The 19,059-nt window shown below is 35.7% G+C and overlaps 1 protein-coding gene across 3 annotated transcripts in view; it reads right to left on the reverse strand.

Moving 5' to 3' along the window:
• Positions 1-19,059, reverse strand: part of LOC129247303 (sodium-coupled monocarboxylate transporter 2) — a 31,286-nt gene that overhangs the window by 10,137 nt on the left and 2,090 nt on the right. The window contains exons 1-7 of one of the 3 annotated variants that reach the window (XM_054886379.1): positions 10,155-10,220; positions 6,365-6,477; positions 6,166-6,302; positions 5,942-6,101; positions 669-734; positions 541-592; positions 341-408 (exon numbers count right to left, since the gene is read on the reverse strand). In XM_054886379.1, the coding sequence (XP_054742354.1) occupies positions 341-408; positions 541-592; positions 669-734; positions 5,942-6,101; positions 6,166-6,233 (414 nt within the window). In that variant the 5' untranslated portion in view covers positions 6,234-6,302; positions 6,365-6,477; positions 10,155-10,220. Of the gene's footprint in view, positions 1-340; positions 409-540; positions 593-668; positions 735-5,941; positions 6,102-6,165; positions 6,307-6,364; positions 6,478-10,154; positions 10,221-19,059 lie in introns of those variants that run through there. The other 2 variants (XM_054886378.1, XM_054886377.1) reach the window with 2 other exon arrangements.

A 19,059-nucleotide genomic window follows, 5' to 3' on the forward strand; every position in this document is an offset into this window, starting at 1 on the left:
AAGATAAGAGTGTGAAATTTGGCAAATTTATTTCCGAAGCAGGTGAGCGGTGTTGAATAAAGTTTTTCGGGCAATTATACCTCAAAGAAAAACGTGTGCTTTACCTATGCAATAAGCAATAAGCTACTGAAATTAGTTGTAATCTATTATGAAAAATTACTAAATCAAAAAAAGTTGATGCCTCCAATAAATTAATCAAAATAGAGCATTTAATAATCCATTTTCTTAATTGTTGTCACGTGGGTGCAATGATCGCTATGAACAAATATATCAAATATTATTGCATCTACTACATACATATCTACAAGTACTGTAAGTGTATATAAGTACCCATACTTACAATTAATGTGTAAATCACGCAAACTACACAAATGACTCCACTTATAACGTATATATTCACGCCTGTGACTGAAAAATAAAAATTTAAAAGGAAATTAACTCGCACTATCAACTTTGTTTGCTGAATAATAAAAATAATAATAAATGGAGTTTTTAAAGCTCATTAAAGTAGAAAATTAATATAATTTTTATATAACTTACCTTGATTAAATGCTATTGCCGGTACGTACAAAATTATAGGCAAGAAAAATATCTGCGGAAAATACATAAAAATTAATTGATTTTAAATTGCAACTCATTCGAACAAAGTCGTCATCAATTAGACAAACCTCGTCCATCACAAACATAAATGATGCAATGCTTCGTACACTGGAACTGAAACGCATTTCCAAATACTGAAAGCAAAAGCGAATAAAATCAATAAAGAAAATAAACAGCCGATAAAATAAATATAGATATGTGCATACATATGTATATAGTTGTGTGTATGAAAAAGAAAAATCTAAAATATTTCGTAAGCAAAAAGTAGAACTAGAATCCTCGTTTAAGTACTCCGGGAGTATTCCCTTGCGAGTATAGTATTACTCTACTTCATATACAGCTGTTGACAGCTAATTAGAAAAGACACTTATTTCAAAATAAATTTTCCATTTTATTTAAACATATGATAAACTTAAAAACTAGTGGAAAATAATTTAATCCCAATTCTTTATTAAATATATATATATATTTTTAAAGCATGTGAAATGCACGATTTGGATAGGGCAACTAATTAGAAACAGTAATGTATTATCAGATCTACATAAAGATTATGTTAGTATTTGGTTCCATAACCCTTTTGCTTCAACACTGCCTCACATCGATTGCGCATTGATGTAATGAGATTCTGACAGCGCGCCACAGGTATTGCTTGCCATGCCGTTTTTACTTCGGCAAAAAGGACATCCTTATTTGGGATATTTTTGCCACTCACGGCTTTTTTAACGTCATCCCAGAGATGCTCTATTGGGTTTAAGTTCGCACTGGATGATGGCCATTCCAAAACATTGATGGAATTTTCGTCGAAAAACTGTTTCGTCAACTTTGCCGTGTGCTTTGGATCATTATCCTGTTGAAACTTCCATATAACAGGCAAATTTTCCTCAGTCCACGGCAACATTACATTTTTTAGTATATCGACGTATTTCTCCTTATTTAAAATTCCATCAATCCTATGGATTGGGCCAACACCATTCCACCAGAAACATCCCCACACTATGATTGATCCTCCACAATGCTTCACTACCCATGAAACGTAGCGAGGATTGAATTCTTGGTTGATTGGCCGTCGAACATACCTTCTACCATCTGGGCATATGCGATTTATCTTGGTTTCATCGCTCCAAACGATATATTTCCATTGATTCGGAGTCCATGACCAATGAGATCTCGCAAAGACTACTCGCCGTCCCCTTTGTATCTTGGTTAGAAGGGGCTTCTTGCGTGCTGCTCTGCTATGCAGTCCAGATTCGACCAGACGCCGAGTAATTGTCCTCTTGGATATTTCGAAATTATATTGATCCTGAATTTCCCGTTGGATGTCAGTGGAAGTCGTTTTTGGGTCTCTTTTGGAGATGATTGCTATCTTGCGGTCCATTTCTGATGAAGTTTTCCGGGGCCTTTTCTTACGTGGAACATTGTTAACAGTCTTAAAAAGTTAGATATGCTTTAAGGCGTTAAAAACCATTTTTTTTGAGCATTTGACTTGCTTAGAAATTTTACTGTACGACTTCCAAGCCTTACGAAGGTCAAAAATGGAGCTGCGCAGGGCAGGTGTACAGCTGCTGCTTTTTCCCATTACACATCTTGAAGACGAATATTTTAGTTGCTTTTAAACAACCAATTTAAAATATATACACACCAAAAAGTCGATAATATTACTATTAAAATAACACAACTTGCCGAATATGCTTCCATTGAACAACTGTTTCTAATTACTTGTCTCAGTTTATTTACCTTGAACTATGTAACCCATGCACTGCGTTGGATAATATTAACGGTACTTCAATTACACAACTACAAAACTAGGCGCATTGGGTAGTAAATAGAGTAACAAAAGCAATGCAAATGATTTTAAGAGAAAAAATAACGGTAAATTTAAACAGTTTAATATTATGCTCATCAAGCGTTTATCAAAAGAGAGCGTTTCTAATTAGCTGACAACAGCTGTATATATATAATTGGCGCGTACACCCTTTTTGGGTATTTAGCCGAGCTCCTCCTCCTATTTGTGGTGGGCGCCTTGATGTTGCTCCACAAATGGAGGGACCTACAGTTTCAGATATTTTTTATGAGAAGCCTTTTCATGGCAGAAGTATGATACACTCGGAGGTTTGCCGTTGTCTGCCGAGAGGCGACCGCTATTAGAAAAAACTTTTAATTTTGGTGTTTCACCGAGATAGGAACCTACGTTCTCTCTCAATTCCCAATGGTAGTCACGCACGAACCATTCGGCTACGGCGGTCGGTTCTCTCCTTTACTCACTGCTATTATTATTATTGTTAAAAGGGGCTTTAGCGCCGCAATCTGAAAGAGCTATTGTGACCCCTTCACGAATTCAAAGCATTTCCCTGAGCCCAACTTTCTCAATACACGGACGTTTCAATAACGACAGTGTTCCCATCGTCACCGCGGAAATATTTTCACAGAGGCCAAGCTTTTACGGTAATGAACCTGGTCGATATAAGGTCTTTGGATCGTAAGCACACCCGAAACAATAAGGCACACCTTCAGTTTGTTTCTTCGGGTTTTAGTCGGGTGACGTCAGTTCATTGGCACTGGATTTTTCATGGATAATGAATCCGCAAACTATTTGACCAGAGATTTCATAGTGTTTTTTGTTATTAATTGGCGTATTCACTTTTCGTAACTTCTACGTATTCTTCAAAATGTGTTCGTTTAAGTGAGAGCTTGTGGAGAAAATTGTGCGCAAAAAGCGAGAAAATGGCCATTTGTCGCACAATGCGCACGGGAAAGAGTGGTAACTTATGTGCTAAAAAAATTGACTGAAACCTTGTCGGTTGAAGGAAGGCCTGAAAAAGTGGAAGAAACAAAGGATTTGTGTCGCAGTCACAAGTCAAAGAAGTGGTGTCTTTATTTCGAAAAAAAGAACTTACCTTTCACTTCGAGATGCTGAGATGCTTCAAAACAGGTCGAAAGGTTACGTCCAAAAAGTGCGCAAAAGTGAAGGTTTACGATCACCCAATCGAAATGATAAACCAAATAAGAGAGCTAAAGCACGTGCTGAAAATTATACAGTCGATGCATCCATAAATATGGTTGTGTGGTTATGGACGATGAAACATACATCAAAGACGAATTTAAGCGGATTCAGGGCGCTGAGTTTTATACTGCAACGAAGTGAGGAAGAGTTCCAGGTGCCTTTAAGCTAAAAATGTTGGACAAGTGCTCTAAAAAATATTTGGTTTGGCAAGACATCTGCCAGTGTCGTATGAAAAGCTAAACGTTCATTACTACGGGCACTCTAAATTAAGAAATTTATATGAAGGGGTATTTGCAAAAATGTTTGCCGCCATTCATAAAACTTTAGAATCGTGCCATTATACCCATCTTGCCATGAACTGATATGAAAACCACGGAGAAAATATTGTACAAGCGGACCACAACTAACCAAACTTTCTAATAATTGCGACCCATTGAAAAACATTGGGCAATTGTCAAAAGAAATTTGGTTAAAACAAAAAAAGAGATTAAAAATGAGTAGCAGTATGAAATGAATTGTGAGAGAGTGGCAGATACCGTAACCAAAACTAATGTCCATCGTCTGATGAGAGAACTTAAATCTATATTGAGCCATTTTGTTTATAACAAAGATAATTGATATGAGCTTTTTGTTTAACATAGTACGAATAATAAAGAAGAAAAAAAAAAATATTTTCTTTACTAATATTTTTGGAGTCGTTTGAAAAGATGTATTCTATTGAACGGGGCAAAATGTAATTGATGCTTTCCATTTCAATTCAACCGGGCTATTCGGATCATGTTCTTCGATTTCGATGTAACTCAAATATGTTGCTCTCTGGCCAAAATACTGAGAAACGTATTTTTTTGGTCGCCTGAAAAAATTTTTTTTCAAGAGTTATCGGCAATTTTGTTTTTCGGCTCAAACTCGACTTTTTTTAATTATATAAGAAAAATTTTTTTTAAATGCCTATAACTTAGTCAAAAATGAACCGATTTTAATAATTCTGGGTTCAAATTATCGTAATTACTTACACGAGCGACTTCATGTAGAAATAATTGCAAAAAAGTAGTTGAAAATTTTTTATTTAGCAAAAAAGAAAAAAAATTGAAATTTTTTCGAAATTCAATATTTCAAAAAGTGTATATTTTTTTTTTATTTTATAACTTTTTCCAAATCAAGAGGACACCTCAAACTTCAATTTACCTGAATTGTTTTTGAGTAATGAATTTTTGACTAAAAACCCTGTTTCGCACTTTTTGTTTTTTGCAAAATAAAAAAATTTCAACTACTTTTTTGCAGCTGTTTCTACATGAAATCGCTTGTGTAAGTAATGACGATCATTTTGAACCCAAAGTTATTAAAATCGGTTCAGTTTTGACTAAGTTATGAGCATTAAAAAAAAATTTTCTTATATTATTTAAAAAAAATCGATTTTGAGCCGAAAAACAAAATTGCCGATAAAGCTTGAAAAAAAAATTTTTCGGGCGAACAAAAAAATACGGGTCTCATTATTTTGACCAGAGAGCAACATATTTGAGTTACATTGAAATCTAAGAACATGTCCCGAATAGCCCTTTTGAATTGAAATGGAAAGAATCTATATAAGAAAACAGTTTTTTAATTACTCATAACTTAGTAAAAAATAAGCCGATTTGAATGATTCTGGGTTCAAAATAATTCTAATTGCTTACACGATCGACTTCATGCAGAAACAATTGCAAAAATGTAGTTAAAAATGTTTTATTTTGCAAAAAACAAAGAGTGCGAAACAGGTTTTTTACTCAAAAATTCATTACTCGAAAACAACGCATTTTAGCTACTGGGCATTCAGCTCAATTAAAGTTTGAGATGTTCTTTTGATTTGGAGAAAGTTATAAAAAAAACAAAAATACACTTTTTGAAATATTGAATTTCGAAAAAGTTTGATTTTTTTTTTTTCTTTTTTGCTAAATAAAAAATTTTCGACTACTTTTTTGCAATTGTTTCAACATGACGTCGCTCGTGTAAGTAATTACGATCATTTTGAACCCAGAATTATTAAAATCGGTTCATTTTTGACTAAGTTATGGGCATTTAAAAAAAAAATTTCTCATATAATTTAAAAAAATCGAGTTTGAGCCGAAAAACAAAATTGCCGATAACTCTTGAAAAAAAATTTTTTCGGGCGAACAAAAAAATACGTGTCTCATTTTTTTGACCAGAGAGCAACATATTTAAGTTACAGCGAAATCGAAGAACATGACCCGAATAGCCCGGTTGAATTGAAATGGAAAGCATCAATTTAAAATGACATCTTCATAAATTAGCTAACACAAAATAATTTTTATTAAATTAAAAATATATAAAATCTATATGTACCTCATACGATGAACCCACGTTGAGGGTCGAGAAGACAGGTAAATAAACTTTTGATACTACAATTGCCATCAAAATAACCGGCACAATAATTAGCCAATATTGAGTGCCATAACTGTAGATTTCCGCTGGTACGCCCAGCATAGTGACACCGGAAATGTAGCTTTTCATATCGGAAAAGATCTTATAAGTATTTGATTGAAAATGAATTAACATACCAAACCAACCTAGCAACAAGACTCATTGCCACCGGGAATACTTTCAGTCGTCTCGAGCCCAACAAGTACTCATTCATTGCTGTGGAACCAAAGTCTGGTTCTTTGTGGTTGTTCAACTGCAAACCGCTGATTGGCTTAACTGGTTTCTTTCTGAAACAAGCAAACGCAGTTATATATTTAAATATTTACTTTTTAGTATTTTATGTACTTTATGTAGCCAAAATAGATACCCGTTCCTGTGGACAACAAGAGAATCGCCGTGAAGACACAGTAATCGGCAATTGAGAAATGGAATTGTGAATATTTCGCATACTTGAGAGTCTGAAATTAAATGAATTATTATACATTGTAAAAATCCTTTATATATAATATACAATTTTAAATTACTTTAATAAAATTAATTCAATAAAAATGCGAGTATTTATAGTACTAATTGCTGTATTTCAACCTATTCAAATTTTGCCTATAATATTAACTGTTTATTTGAAATGCCTCAAGGGGGTTTCATTTCATAAATCCTTTTCAGCGCTTTAGAGCACTTCCTTACTTACCGAACAATAAATTGTTCACCTCTCTCAGAAAAAATGTAGTTATTCGCCGCTTTTATTTTTCACTCTTTTATTACTCCGAAATCGAAAATGTGTTAACAACATAACATAACATAACATAACATAACATAACATAACATAACATAACATAACATAACATAACATAACATAACATAACATAACATAACATAACATAACATAACATAACATAACATAACATAACATAACATAACATAACATAACATAACATAACATAACATAACATAACATAACATAACATAACATAACATAACATAACATAACATAACATAACATGACATAACACAACACAACACAACACAACACAACACAACACAACACAACATAACATAACATAACATAACATAACATAACATAACATAACATAACATAACATAACATAACATAACATAACATAACATAACATAACATAACATAACATAACATAACATAACATAACATAACATAACATAACATAACATAACATAACATAACATAACATAACATAACATAACATAACATAACATAACATAACATAACATAACATAACATAACAAATTACCCCGTATTAAAGCACTTATCAACAGCTTTCATTTGATACCCATATTGTACATACACAACCAAAGGTTACCCGGGTCCACGTTTTGACCTATATCTCGAGACCATATCTACCAATATGTACCCAAACAATACGGAAACCATCTTCAATACCTCCTTAACAATGTGTGTAAGTTTGGTTTAATTCGGTGCAAAGACCCGGCGGGTCCACGTTTTGGCATATATTTCCAGACCCTAGTCATCAATAGGTATGAAAATTACCCCCTATTAAAGCACTTATCAACAGCTTTCATTTGATATCCATATTGTACAAACACATTCTAGGGTCCACGTTTTGGTCTCTATCTCGAGACCCTAGTCACGGAGCGGATGGAAATACTCTGAACTAAAGCATTCACCAACAGCTTCCATTTGATACCCATATTGTACATACACATCCGAAGGTTACCCGGGTCAACGTTTTGACCTATATCTCGAGACCCTATCTACCAATAGGTATTCAAACTATACGGAAATCATCTTCAATACCTACTTAACAATGTGTGTAAGTTTGGTTTAATTCGGTGCAAAGACACGGCGGGTCCACGTTTTGGCATATATTTCCAGACCCTAGTCATCAATAGGTATGAAAATTACCCCGTATTAAAGCACTTATCAACAGCTTTCATTTGATACCCATATTGTACATACACATCCGAAGGTTACCCGGGTCCACGTTTTGACCTATATCTCGAGCCCTATTTCCAAAATAAAATATAATCCATGTTACTCGTGATGTAGCTTTCGAATGGTGAAAGAATTTTTAAAATCGGTCCAGTAGTTTTTGAGCCTATTCATTACAACCAAACAAACAAAGTTTTCCTCTTTATAATATTAGTATAGATATGGTAAATATTACCATACATTTTTTCCTTCAGATATAATAAAAAAATAATAATAATAACATTAAAACAACAGGTATTATTAACAAACTTGGTTTTATTTGAAATTCTCAAGTAAATCAAAATAATAATAATCAATAAGAAGGCATATGCCAATACAAATACGTGAATTTATATATGTACATATGCGCATATACATACATACATATATACGCTCACTTAAGTAGGGGAGAGCAAGATGTCGAACGTTGCCGTTCGTTTGCTTTGTTTGCTTTGTCGTTCCTTCCGCTCTTTCGCTTGCAGTTCATTCAATGCAATGAGCAAGGTAACTACATATGAGCAAGGTAACTACATATGAGCAAGGTAACTACATATGAGCAAGGTAACTACATATGAGCAAGGTAACACTAATATGAGCAAGGTAAGTACATATGAGCAAGGTAACTACATATGAGCAAGGTAACACTAATATGAGCAAGGTAACTACATATGAGCAAGGTAACTACATATGAGCAAGGTAACTACATATGAGCAAGGTAACTACATATGAGCAAGGTAACACTAATATGAGCAAGGTAACTACATATGAGCAAGGTAACTACAAATGAGCAAGGTAACTACATATGAACAGTAATGAGCAAGGTAACACTAGTATGAGCAAGGTAACGGCAATGAACAGTAATGAGCAAGGTAACGACACATTTTTTCGTGCGTGCAGCCTGTTAAATCGAATTATAAGACGTTATCACGTCAAAAAATGTACTTGGAAACAGCCTGGTCGATTAGTTTCGCTTTGAGTTTTTGGGACATACTACTGAATTAACAGTCCTTGATCGGATTTAAATTCAGGCTGCTTTCAAATCGATTGTTGGGTGAACACGTGTAGAAGAGGATCTACCATTTATGAATGAGAAATTTTATTTATAAGGCCTCTTCTGGGAACAGATGCAGCAACTGGTACAAATGAACATATATTGGCAACGCTGCCTTAAATTGCATGTGTTTGTAAGATGTACCTCAGTCTAAAGAGCGGTAACTATAGCCATACTCGCTAGCTGCGAATCTTACTCGATAACTTTGTTGTTACTTTCGTATTCAAATTTTTCGTTAAGTTAATCGAGCGTAGAGATAGCGAGCGGGGCAATGGCGAATAGAAGAGGTCTATTGGCAACGCGTTAGGTGTTTGGCCGAACTCATCCTCCTATTTGTAGTGTGCGTTGTTGATGTTGTTCCTCAAATGGAGTGACCTACAGTTTTTAAGCCGACTCCGAAAGGCAAATGGTTTTTATGAGGAGCCTTTTCGTGGCAGAAATGCACTCGAAGGTTTGCCGCGGGGCGACCATTATTAGAAAAACTTTTTCTTATTTATTTCACTAAAATTTGCCTCGACAAATAATATCTACGTAAGAGTTTTGGTGAACTATAACTGTACTGTAGAAACAGAATGTCCGAAAAAAAGATTTAGATTTTTTGTTTTTTGGCACTATATATGTATGTAGCATCATGTAATGACTATATATTATATGTATTTGTGTATATATATGTATATGTGGAACAACATCAAAACTCAATCCACAAATATTCGGCTAAACACCCAACAATGGAATTTAACAAATTCGGTACATTTTACAGTTTTTCTTTGATAAAGGCGAAAATGCAAGTCTGGCCGCTGAAATTGTGAATGGTATTTATGATAACAATAATGGAACAGCTAATTACCTGCAATTTTGGTTTCGTCGACTCCGTTCAGGAGTCTTTGATTTAAAAAATGTTGATAATGTCGAAAATGTCGATAAAATCAGAGAAATAATCGAAGTTGACCAACATGTTAGTAGTCGTAGTATGGCCCAGGAGCTAAAGATTGACCATAAAGCAGTTTTAAAGCATTTGCGCAAAAATTTTACGCAAAAATAGTAGATTTCTTTTTCTCCACACTAATATGTTTTAGAGCAAATTCGGTAAAACTATATCGATACGACGGAGACTCACTCACCTAGTTGGTGTGACTCTGGATCAATTGACAATATGCCACAGAAAGCTCAAGGAAGTACTCAAATTCATTAGAAGCCTTCAGTTAAAGGTGCGCGTGAAACACAATAGACAATAAACCACATCAAAGATCGCAGTGCACTATGGTCCAATAAAACTCAACTATACATTGGAATTTCGCGACTGGAGTATTTTCATTTGTTCATTAACCAGACGCCGGATTTTCTTGCTGCCAATACTACTAAGTAATGAACTTTGTAACTACTGCATGGTATACTTTATTGTTATTTGTATCCACAACTGTTTTATGCCTAGAATACATTTATTTACCATACCATACCATGCCATAGAGCATAGCACGAGCTGTTACTATTTACTCTTTATAAAGCGCTCATTATAATAAGCATCGTAAAAACAATCTTAAATCTTATCGCGATTTAAAAACCTTCCGCAGACTAATTAAAATATGTCTGTAAATTAGTACATTTGCAAATACACTTTTATCGCCGTGCCACGGTATGCATAAACACATACAAATGTAGATATGGAAACGTATGCGCCCGAAGTATAAAATTTCTTCTCTAAGAATGTATTGACTCCAATACGTTAATTGACATCGCGTGCCGCGTAACGGACTTTGAACTACCGACATGGCGATGGACGCATCATCAATTTATTTTTCTAATATTCTGAAATTGATAGTGATGTAAATAAAAATTGCAAGATTTCAAAATAATTGTAACCTGTGATAAAGTTCTTGATTGATTTCAACCAAATTTTTTGTACCCAATGCATATGTATATTTACATATAGTATTGTAGTGGAATAGTATACCATTTGCTTATAAGTAAATAGCAAACTACAGGGTCCGGCACTCAATATGTAACCAATTAAAAAGGCCATAAATTTATTTTGGAAAATTACTTTTATTCAATTCAAAGTAAAAAATGTGTGAAAATAATACAAACTTAAGAATCAATTTATTTTTGCTCGTCCAGGAACGAATCGCAGATGCCCGAATGTGACTTGCAGGTATTTTGGCACACTCGCGGACAATGGCTTTTGTCAGCTCCTTAAGGGGGGGGGGGGGGGGGGGTAGGGTCGAAATTTTTTTTCTTCGCTCATCTTATAGTAAATCATTTCAAGAATGTTGTGTCAAAATTTTAAGTGGATCGGAGCAGAACTCTCAAAGTTATAGCCTTTGTAGGCACTCTACCTCGAATGCGGAGCATAGATTTTTCAGAGTCATTTTTTCAAACGCGTTTTTCCCGAAACGACTTCTTAAAAGTCGGTGCCTATCACAACTCCGAAACTATTCAACCGATTCTTTTCAAATTTGGCACACGTTTTCTAAATCAAAAATACCTCCCCCCACACTGTTTTTTTTTATTTTTTTTTTTAAGGTTGTTTTTCACTTACAAATATGGCGAAATTTTTCGCCAAAAATGCTCGTTTTACGTTTTTTTGCCACCAAAACTACAAAAATGAAAAAAAAAAAAATTTTATTAATGTAGGGGGGAGCATTACGTCATACTTTAACTGAAAAATTCGACTTTTTTAGTTTCAGATGATTCTACGACGAATGCCGATTGGCACCGCAGAGCACCTCTCGAAAAACATATCTCCAAAAAAACTCTGTCATGGGCTTATTTGTCAATATTTTATTATTAATTTTTTTTAAAAACTTATTGAAAAGATGTACAATAACATGCAACTGATTTTATTAAAGTATCTTAAGCCATATTTCTGTAAAAAATTCAAAAAAAAGTCTTTTTTTTTAGCGCTAAACCCTACCACCCCCTTAAGGGGTAACACCACTGTAAAAATTTCAAAAAATTGATTTTTTTTTATAAGCTTAAAAAATTCTTTGAACCTTTTAAAATACAGAACAAAAAGTTTTATACGTTACCAAAGTCTATTTCATAAATATTTTAAGCTTTTAACCAAGCGTTAGTGACTGCTACCTAACGACTCCTCCAAATTTCCAAACTTTAAACGCGTTTTTCTCAAAACACGTTTTCTGAAATTGGCACGCAGCATAACTCAAACAATTTTAAATACTTTTAATCAGATTTTTCACTACGTCTGTATAATAACCTTCTTAAGAGAAGAGCGTAGGGGATTTTCGATAGATTAATTTAAACGATTGTTATAATTATTTAAGTGCCGTTTTCTTAGTCCAAAATAGAGTTTTTTCCTTCAAATGCTTGCTAATTCCACAAAAATAAATATTTTTTAAATCCCCTACGTGCTTCTCTAGCTATTCTTATCTAGAAAAAAATTGTTTCTTTGTTCCAGATTAAAATTTGCACCCTCTGTGCTGCGTGCCGCGAAGCTCCTTCAAGAGAAACCACATTACAAAAATGTCTCCAATGCCGCCATTTTGTAAAATTTTTCGATCAAACTTTGTAGTTTTGTATTTTAGTATATAAGTAATAACTTCTATACAAACAAATTCTTTAAAAATCGTGTTTATTTTACGCGTGTACAGTGGTGTTACCCCTTAAGACCGGTGAATCTTTTAGTTCAGACCTTGCTCTCCAATATGGCCCAAAGAGAATAATCCATCGAATTCGCATCTAATGAATTTGAGAGCCATTGTGTGGATGTTATGAAGTTCGGAACTTTGTGTTTTAGCCATTCGTGGTTCACTGTTGAAACGTCCGTGGTCTGCCATCGAAATGTTTGTCTGCCCACGGCTTCAAAGAAACCTCCATAGTACTTTCCCGATAATATTTCGCATTTACCTTGACACCAGACTCGATGAAAACGATTGGAGAGAGCCCATATGCGGTTACAGCGGCCCAAACCATTGCATTTGGCCGGTGCTGCCTCCTGATGGCCAATCTTAAATTCTCGTATGAACTGTCTGTCATATAAACCCTATCGTTTTGGGAGTTGACGAAGTGCTCAAATTGAAAAATTTTCTCGTCAAAAAAAAACAATGTTCGGAAATTGTTACTTTCGTCCAAGCGAAACAATTCCTTGGTTATTTCAAGTCTGGCTTGTTGCTGCTTTAGTGTGAGATCATGGGTATTTTGGCTCTTGTAAGGCTTGGCTTTGAGATCATTTTTCAGTATGCGGCGGCACTTTATTTAATTTAAGGTACTCGAGCTCACGAACAATAGTACATAGGTTGTGATTTTCCAGCCAAATATAATGAAATCGCACTATTACGTTTGAAATCCATTACTGATTTTCTTTTTTCGCGTTTACTCTCGCCAAAATGCTTCCGCGCACTTGTTAACAATACTCTGAGTTGTCATTTAGTTAACTAACAGACAGCCGATGTCCGGGCATCAGCTGCGCGAGCGGTCTGAAATTAGTTACACTTCGCGTGCCGGACCCTGTAACTGGAATCAGTGAGCGCTTCGGGCCACTCCCACGCTAGCGCTTAACGCTATGCTGAATGTGGTAGCCGTGAACATCACAGGGACAACACCCGCTGTATGCGCCGCAATCAAATTGAGGTGTTCTGGCCGGCTAGCTAGACCAGCAAGGTAGACTTGAGCTATGGATATCCCATTCAAATTCCCTGAAGGGAGGAATGGGTGGCGTGCAACATTTGGAGACAGGTCATGGCCAACATGTTTCCAGATGGCTCGAAGTTAGACGGAAGGGTTGGGTGGGGGAGTAGTGTAGAGTTTTCCAAGCGCAGGTAGCCACAATTAAGGTGTCCCGGTGGTGTAGAATTTTCAAAAAATATACTTTTTTTGATATTTCGATGCGGCACCCTGCCATCTCAAAACTTTAAACTCAATTATTCAAAACTACTTTTTTCGGCCTGATGTTGTCAAAAAAAAAAACTATTCAACCGAATCGTCTGAAATTTGGGACAACACCATCCAGATCCAATTTTTCGGAAGGGTCAACTTCAGCGCCATTTTTGGAATTCTTAAAAGTGATTTTTTTTCCATTATTTATGTAAAAGAAGTTAAATAAAAAGCCTAAAAATTTAAATATCGTTTTCAATTTTTGAAGTGAAAACTTCTTTAGAATCGTTGGGAGTGATTTGAGGAAAAGTGAAACGAAAAAGCGACCTCTTAGCTACGAAGCATTATATTATATGTTGATATAAACGTAGCGACGAACTAAATAACTTTTATTTTTTCTTGTGATTCGAACCACGGATTTTGGATCGGAAGCTCACATTGCTAGTCGCTCGGCTACCGCGCCATGCTGTCGGGTCTGGCCTAAAAGTTATTTAGTTACGAAGCGTTATATTATATGTTGATATAAACGTAGCGACGAACTAAATAACTTTTAGGCCAGCACCGACAGCATGGCGCGGTAGCCGAGCGACTAGCATTGTGAGCTTCCGATCCAAAATCCTTGGTTCGAATCACAAGAAAAAATTTTTTTTTATACAGTTATTTTATTTTATTTTATGATATGTTTATGAGGAGCTTTTTTTCATGGCAGAAATACACTCGGTGTTTTGCCATTGCCTGCTGAGGGGTGAGCGCTATTAGAAAAATAGTTTTCCTTAATTTTGGTGTTTTCACCGAGATTCGAACTGACGTTCTCTCTGTGAATTCTGAATAGTAGTCACGCACCAACCCATTCGGCTACAGCGTTTGTTTAATTTTACTGATGCAAAAATGAGGGAAAATATTTGAATAAAGTTTGCTTACTATTTACACATTTTCCAAAGGTGACGGAGAACCAAAAAGAAAGTCGATTTTCAAACAAATACGAGTGCATATGTGTAATTGTGTTAGAGTTTCGGTCACGCCCCAGCAAAACCTGCGTGCATATGTGTTTGTAACATTCAAAAAAATGTAATTGTGTTAGAGTTTCGGTCACGCAGGTTTTGCTGGGGACGCTCATAATAGCAACCGCGTGTGTATTTTTATATTCGTAAATATTTTCATTTTTAAATATTTACCGCAATTATGCCGAAAAATAATGCAGAAAAGTGTCGTGAATATCGACAGAAAAAAAAAATTAATAAATAGCATCACGGAATTCATTCACGAAAATTTAATAAAGTATACACCAGAAGTATCGCGGATACTTAGAAAAGATTACGATAAAGTTCCAATGATTTTAAGTGGCGATTTTAACGTAAATTTTGCATTGGACACAGCGGTTCCTTCAATTGACTTTCTCAATACAACATTCAATTTAAAAATGTGTAACAATCGCACTGAATCAACAACACGATCAAAAACAACATTTGACGCGGTATTTCAAAGATATGTTGACAACATCGAAACCAAAGCATTTGTATCATATTTTAGCTATCATAAGCCACTCGTATCATTTGTTGAAATTGAAAACATTGAGGATGAATAATAATAAAATGAAGAAAACAAAATATGAACTTTATAGCAATATTATAATGAACCTATAATTATCCCGCCCCTAATGCTGCTTTCGTCTCATTCTCTCTCAGTTTGTTTTACGGAAGGTTTCACTTCTATCGCGTCTAACCGTTAGACTGGTATTTTTTTTTATTGTAAAAATACCCTAAATTTTCGAGATCTAGACCACCGAGACCCCTAAAAGTAGCAGGGATATATCTACTCCGACAGCCATGCCGCTGTGCTCGTTGCTTTGGGTTCGAAAACAAAGCGCTCTACCTAGCGCAAAGAAGTTCTAGGTGAACCTTACCTATTTCATCCAACGGCAAGCCCAAGAAGGCTATTTCGACAGGGTAGAACCAGAGGAAAACGATGCGTTAAGAAGATGCGTGGTAACTTCACACTCCGAGCTTAAGTTAAGTATGTCTGAATAAGTAGCAGTTTACCTGCTATATACAATACAATATCCAGGACGTGATTGTGCCAGGATAATGCGAGTCACACGAGGCAGCTGAAGCTCTTCGTCTACTATGGGTGATGATTGGACTCCAATAACGGTATTCGGGAAGCAAGAGTACATAAAAGTAGTGAAGAATTGTCGATGAAGGTCGCTGATAGCGGATCCCTTCAGTCAGTCGATGGAGGTTCTTACTGTCGGGCTTAGGAGATGATTCAGTCATGTTGTTGAGGTAATTCCTACGGTGGTAAGCTAACAAGAACTGCATGCTGAACATGGCGTTATGCTCGTTATAAGCCTCAATGTGAAAACCTTGGATAGAAGACCGACATCCCATCGCTGTCCTGAGTGCAATATTTTGGCATGTTTGCTGCTGTATCCCCCACGTATCACTTATTTCTTCTTTAAGGCGATGACCTTAAATGTCGCCAGCAACGTTTCTTTATCTTTACTCCAAGGCTAACATTTAGCGATTTGAAAACCTTATTGCGCTTGCGGACCGTAATAGCGATCGCAATTGTATACATCGAGAAGGAGAGCAAACTATAAAAAGTTACACCCAGAAAAGTCGGTTGTTTTCAAACGGAATAGGTGTGTTGACGGCTTTTACGTTCAATGGGACTTTGATCTCCTTCACCCAGTTGGTAGAAAGGGTTGCCATGGATTTTCTGGGGAAAGTAGTGAGTTCTTCGCAGTGAAGAAGCGAGAATATTCGAGTAATAGTGGTTTAATTTTAATCACTGTCATTGCCGGATTCATCGTCATCGTATGAAGTCAAGGAAACCCCCTCTGCTGGTTTCGTGAGCTTCGGGATATAGAGGTTAAAAAGCAGGATGGAAATAACGTGACGATCACACTAACTGGATCGTCACACTAACTGGGTCACGTTCGTTTGCTAAAACAACTGCTTCCACTGAGACTTCAAGTCACTACCTACCAATCGGTTTCCACCACTGTTAAGGTGACAGAGGTTGTGTAGGTGTCAAAGATTTTTACATTCTTAAGTGTTTCCCCTGCGGCCGATCGATAAGACGGCACGGTATGGGGTACTGTGAACACTAGGCCACACCACTGGGATCTTTGCGGTGCACATTTTAGCCATTGCTGCTAAGTAACGATGACTTACTAGGTACAATTTTGTCTTTAGATGGAAATTTTTTTCTAAAGGTTGGTGCTTCAAATTGCCATATTTCGATGTGGTTATGTCGATCAACTTCTGTCAGTTAAAGCTTCACCCGTATTTTTTTGATGTGGTGGATCCCAAACCAAATTTAGTTTAGATATTGATTAGAAATTATTACAAAAATATATATTTAAGGCATTAAATTTAATAGTTGGTACATTCAAATTTTGGTAAAAGCGAAATTTTTTATTGCATTCAATTATTTTTTTTTAATCATAACACAACAATTTTGCAAATTATTTTATAGCGTTAGTCATTCCATTTCAAAAACAGGTGTAAAGTTTCTTCAAGCTGTGGATATGGTTGAGACATTTCGAAGGTCATTGTGCTCTTATTTGGAAAAGGTTAGGTTGTTTTTTTCAATAGAGGGTGTTTATTAATTATTTACTTACATACTCGTACATTTATTTACATATTTTTTTCCTAAAACAGTAATAATCTATATATATAAAAGAAAGTCATTAAGCTGATGGCCTAGTCGCTAATGCTTTTTAATTCATTGTGATTGTAATTCATTACTTTTCCAATTTTCAAATTAAAAAAAAAAAAAAAAGTCCTGTTAGTTACATTATTTATAACTCGAGAACGGCTGAACCGATTTGGCTGAAAATTGGTGGAGAGGTACAGAGGTAGGATACTTTTTATCCCATTCGAACGCGTCTCCGTGAAGTCACTATAAAATGTGGGATAACAAAAACGCATCTGAAATGGAATATCAAAACGCAAATGACAGCTAAACGTAATTTTGTCTATGGTTAAGTAGAAAATTTGATGATATTAATTTTGCCAGAAATATATAATCACAGTAATTTGTATTCTCTTTGAATTATCATTATCAATGCCGCGACCAAGACGATTGAATCTTACCCGACAAAGCCGTAATGCAAGGATACGAAACATTGCGAATGAGACGACTGAAGAAGCACAAGAATTGCCCGTGAAGAGCGCCGGGTTAGTATGGCTCGACTTCGTGCTTCTCAACCACAAGAGCAAAATGAGGCAGCTCGTGAAACGGCTCGGTTGCCAATGCGAAATCGTCGAGCGAATAACAGAGATCAACAAGTAGATCATTTTCGACGCACAAGAAGAGAATTATCAAGTGCTGATTGGAATCGAGCAGCGTTTCGATATGATTGCAACACTGATTACTGCTTGCATCCTAGCGTTTGCATTGGGCCAATGAACGTTGTTTGCGAGTATTGTGGCGCATTGAAGTTTTCCGGAGAAACTCCCGGATTGTGCTGCCTTAGTGGAAGAGTGAAATTGCCATTATTGACTTTTTTGGAGGCGCAATGATTTTACTGTCTGGCGACTTTCGCCAAACACTGCCAGTAATTCCAAGATCAACGGCTGCTGACGAAATAAACGCTTGCCTCAAATCATCGAATCTATGGCGCTATGTGAAGAAACTTCAGCTGACAACAAACATGAGAGTTGCATTACTTAATGATACATCTACTGAAGATTTCTCTGAGCAATTGCTGACTATCGGTAATGGTCGAGTACCTGTCGACGAATCGAGCAGACTGATTTCATTTCCTCAGAATGTCTGTAACTTTGTCTCATCGAAAGACGAACTTATCAATAAAGTATTCCCAAACATCATTAATAACTACAAAAATAATGAATGGTTGAGTGAGTGAGCAAATTTAGCGGCTAAGAAATAAGATGTGGATGACCTAAACTACATAATTCAAAATGATATCATTGGAACAATGCTTTCATTCAAGTCCATTGACTGTGTAACAAATGAAGATGAAGCCACCAACTATCTAATTGAATTTTTAAACTCCTTAGATGTGCCTGGCTTACCACCGCTCAATTTACGCCTAAAAGTTGGCTACGTAGTAATCATACTTCGAAACATAAGCCCACCAAAACTTTGCAACGGTACGCGTTTGGAGGTAAATAAATTGATGAACAATGTGATTTACGCGACGATACTCAAAGGAAAATTCGAAGG

The sequence above is a fragment of the Anastrepha obliqua genome, chromosome 5, assembly GCF_027943255.1.
Source record: "Anastrepha obliqua isolate idAnaObli1 chromosome 5, idAnaObli1_1.0, whole genome shotgun sequence".
Classification (NCBI taxonomy): domain Eukaryota; kingdom Metazoa; phylum Arthropoda; class Insecta; order Diptera; family Tephritidae; genus Anastrepha; species Anastrepha obliqua.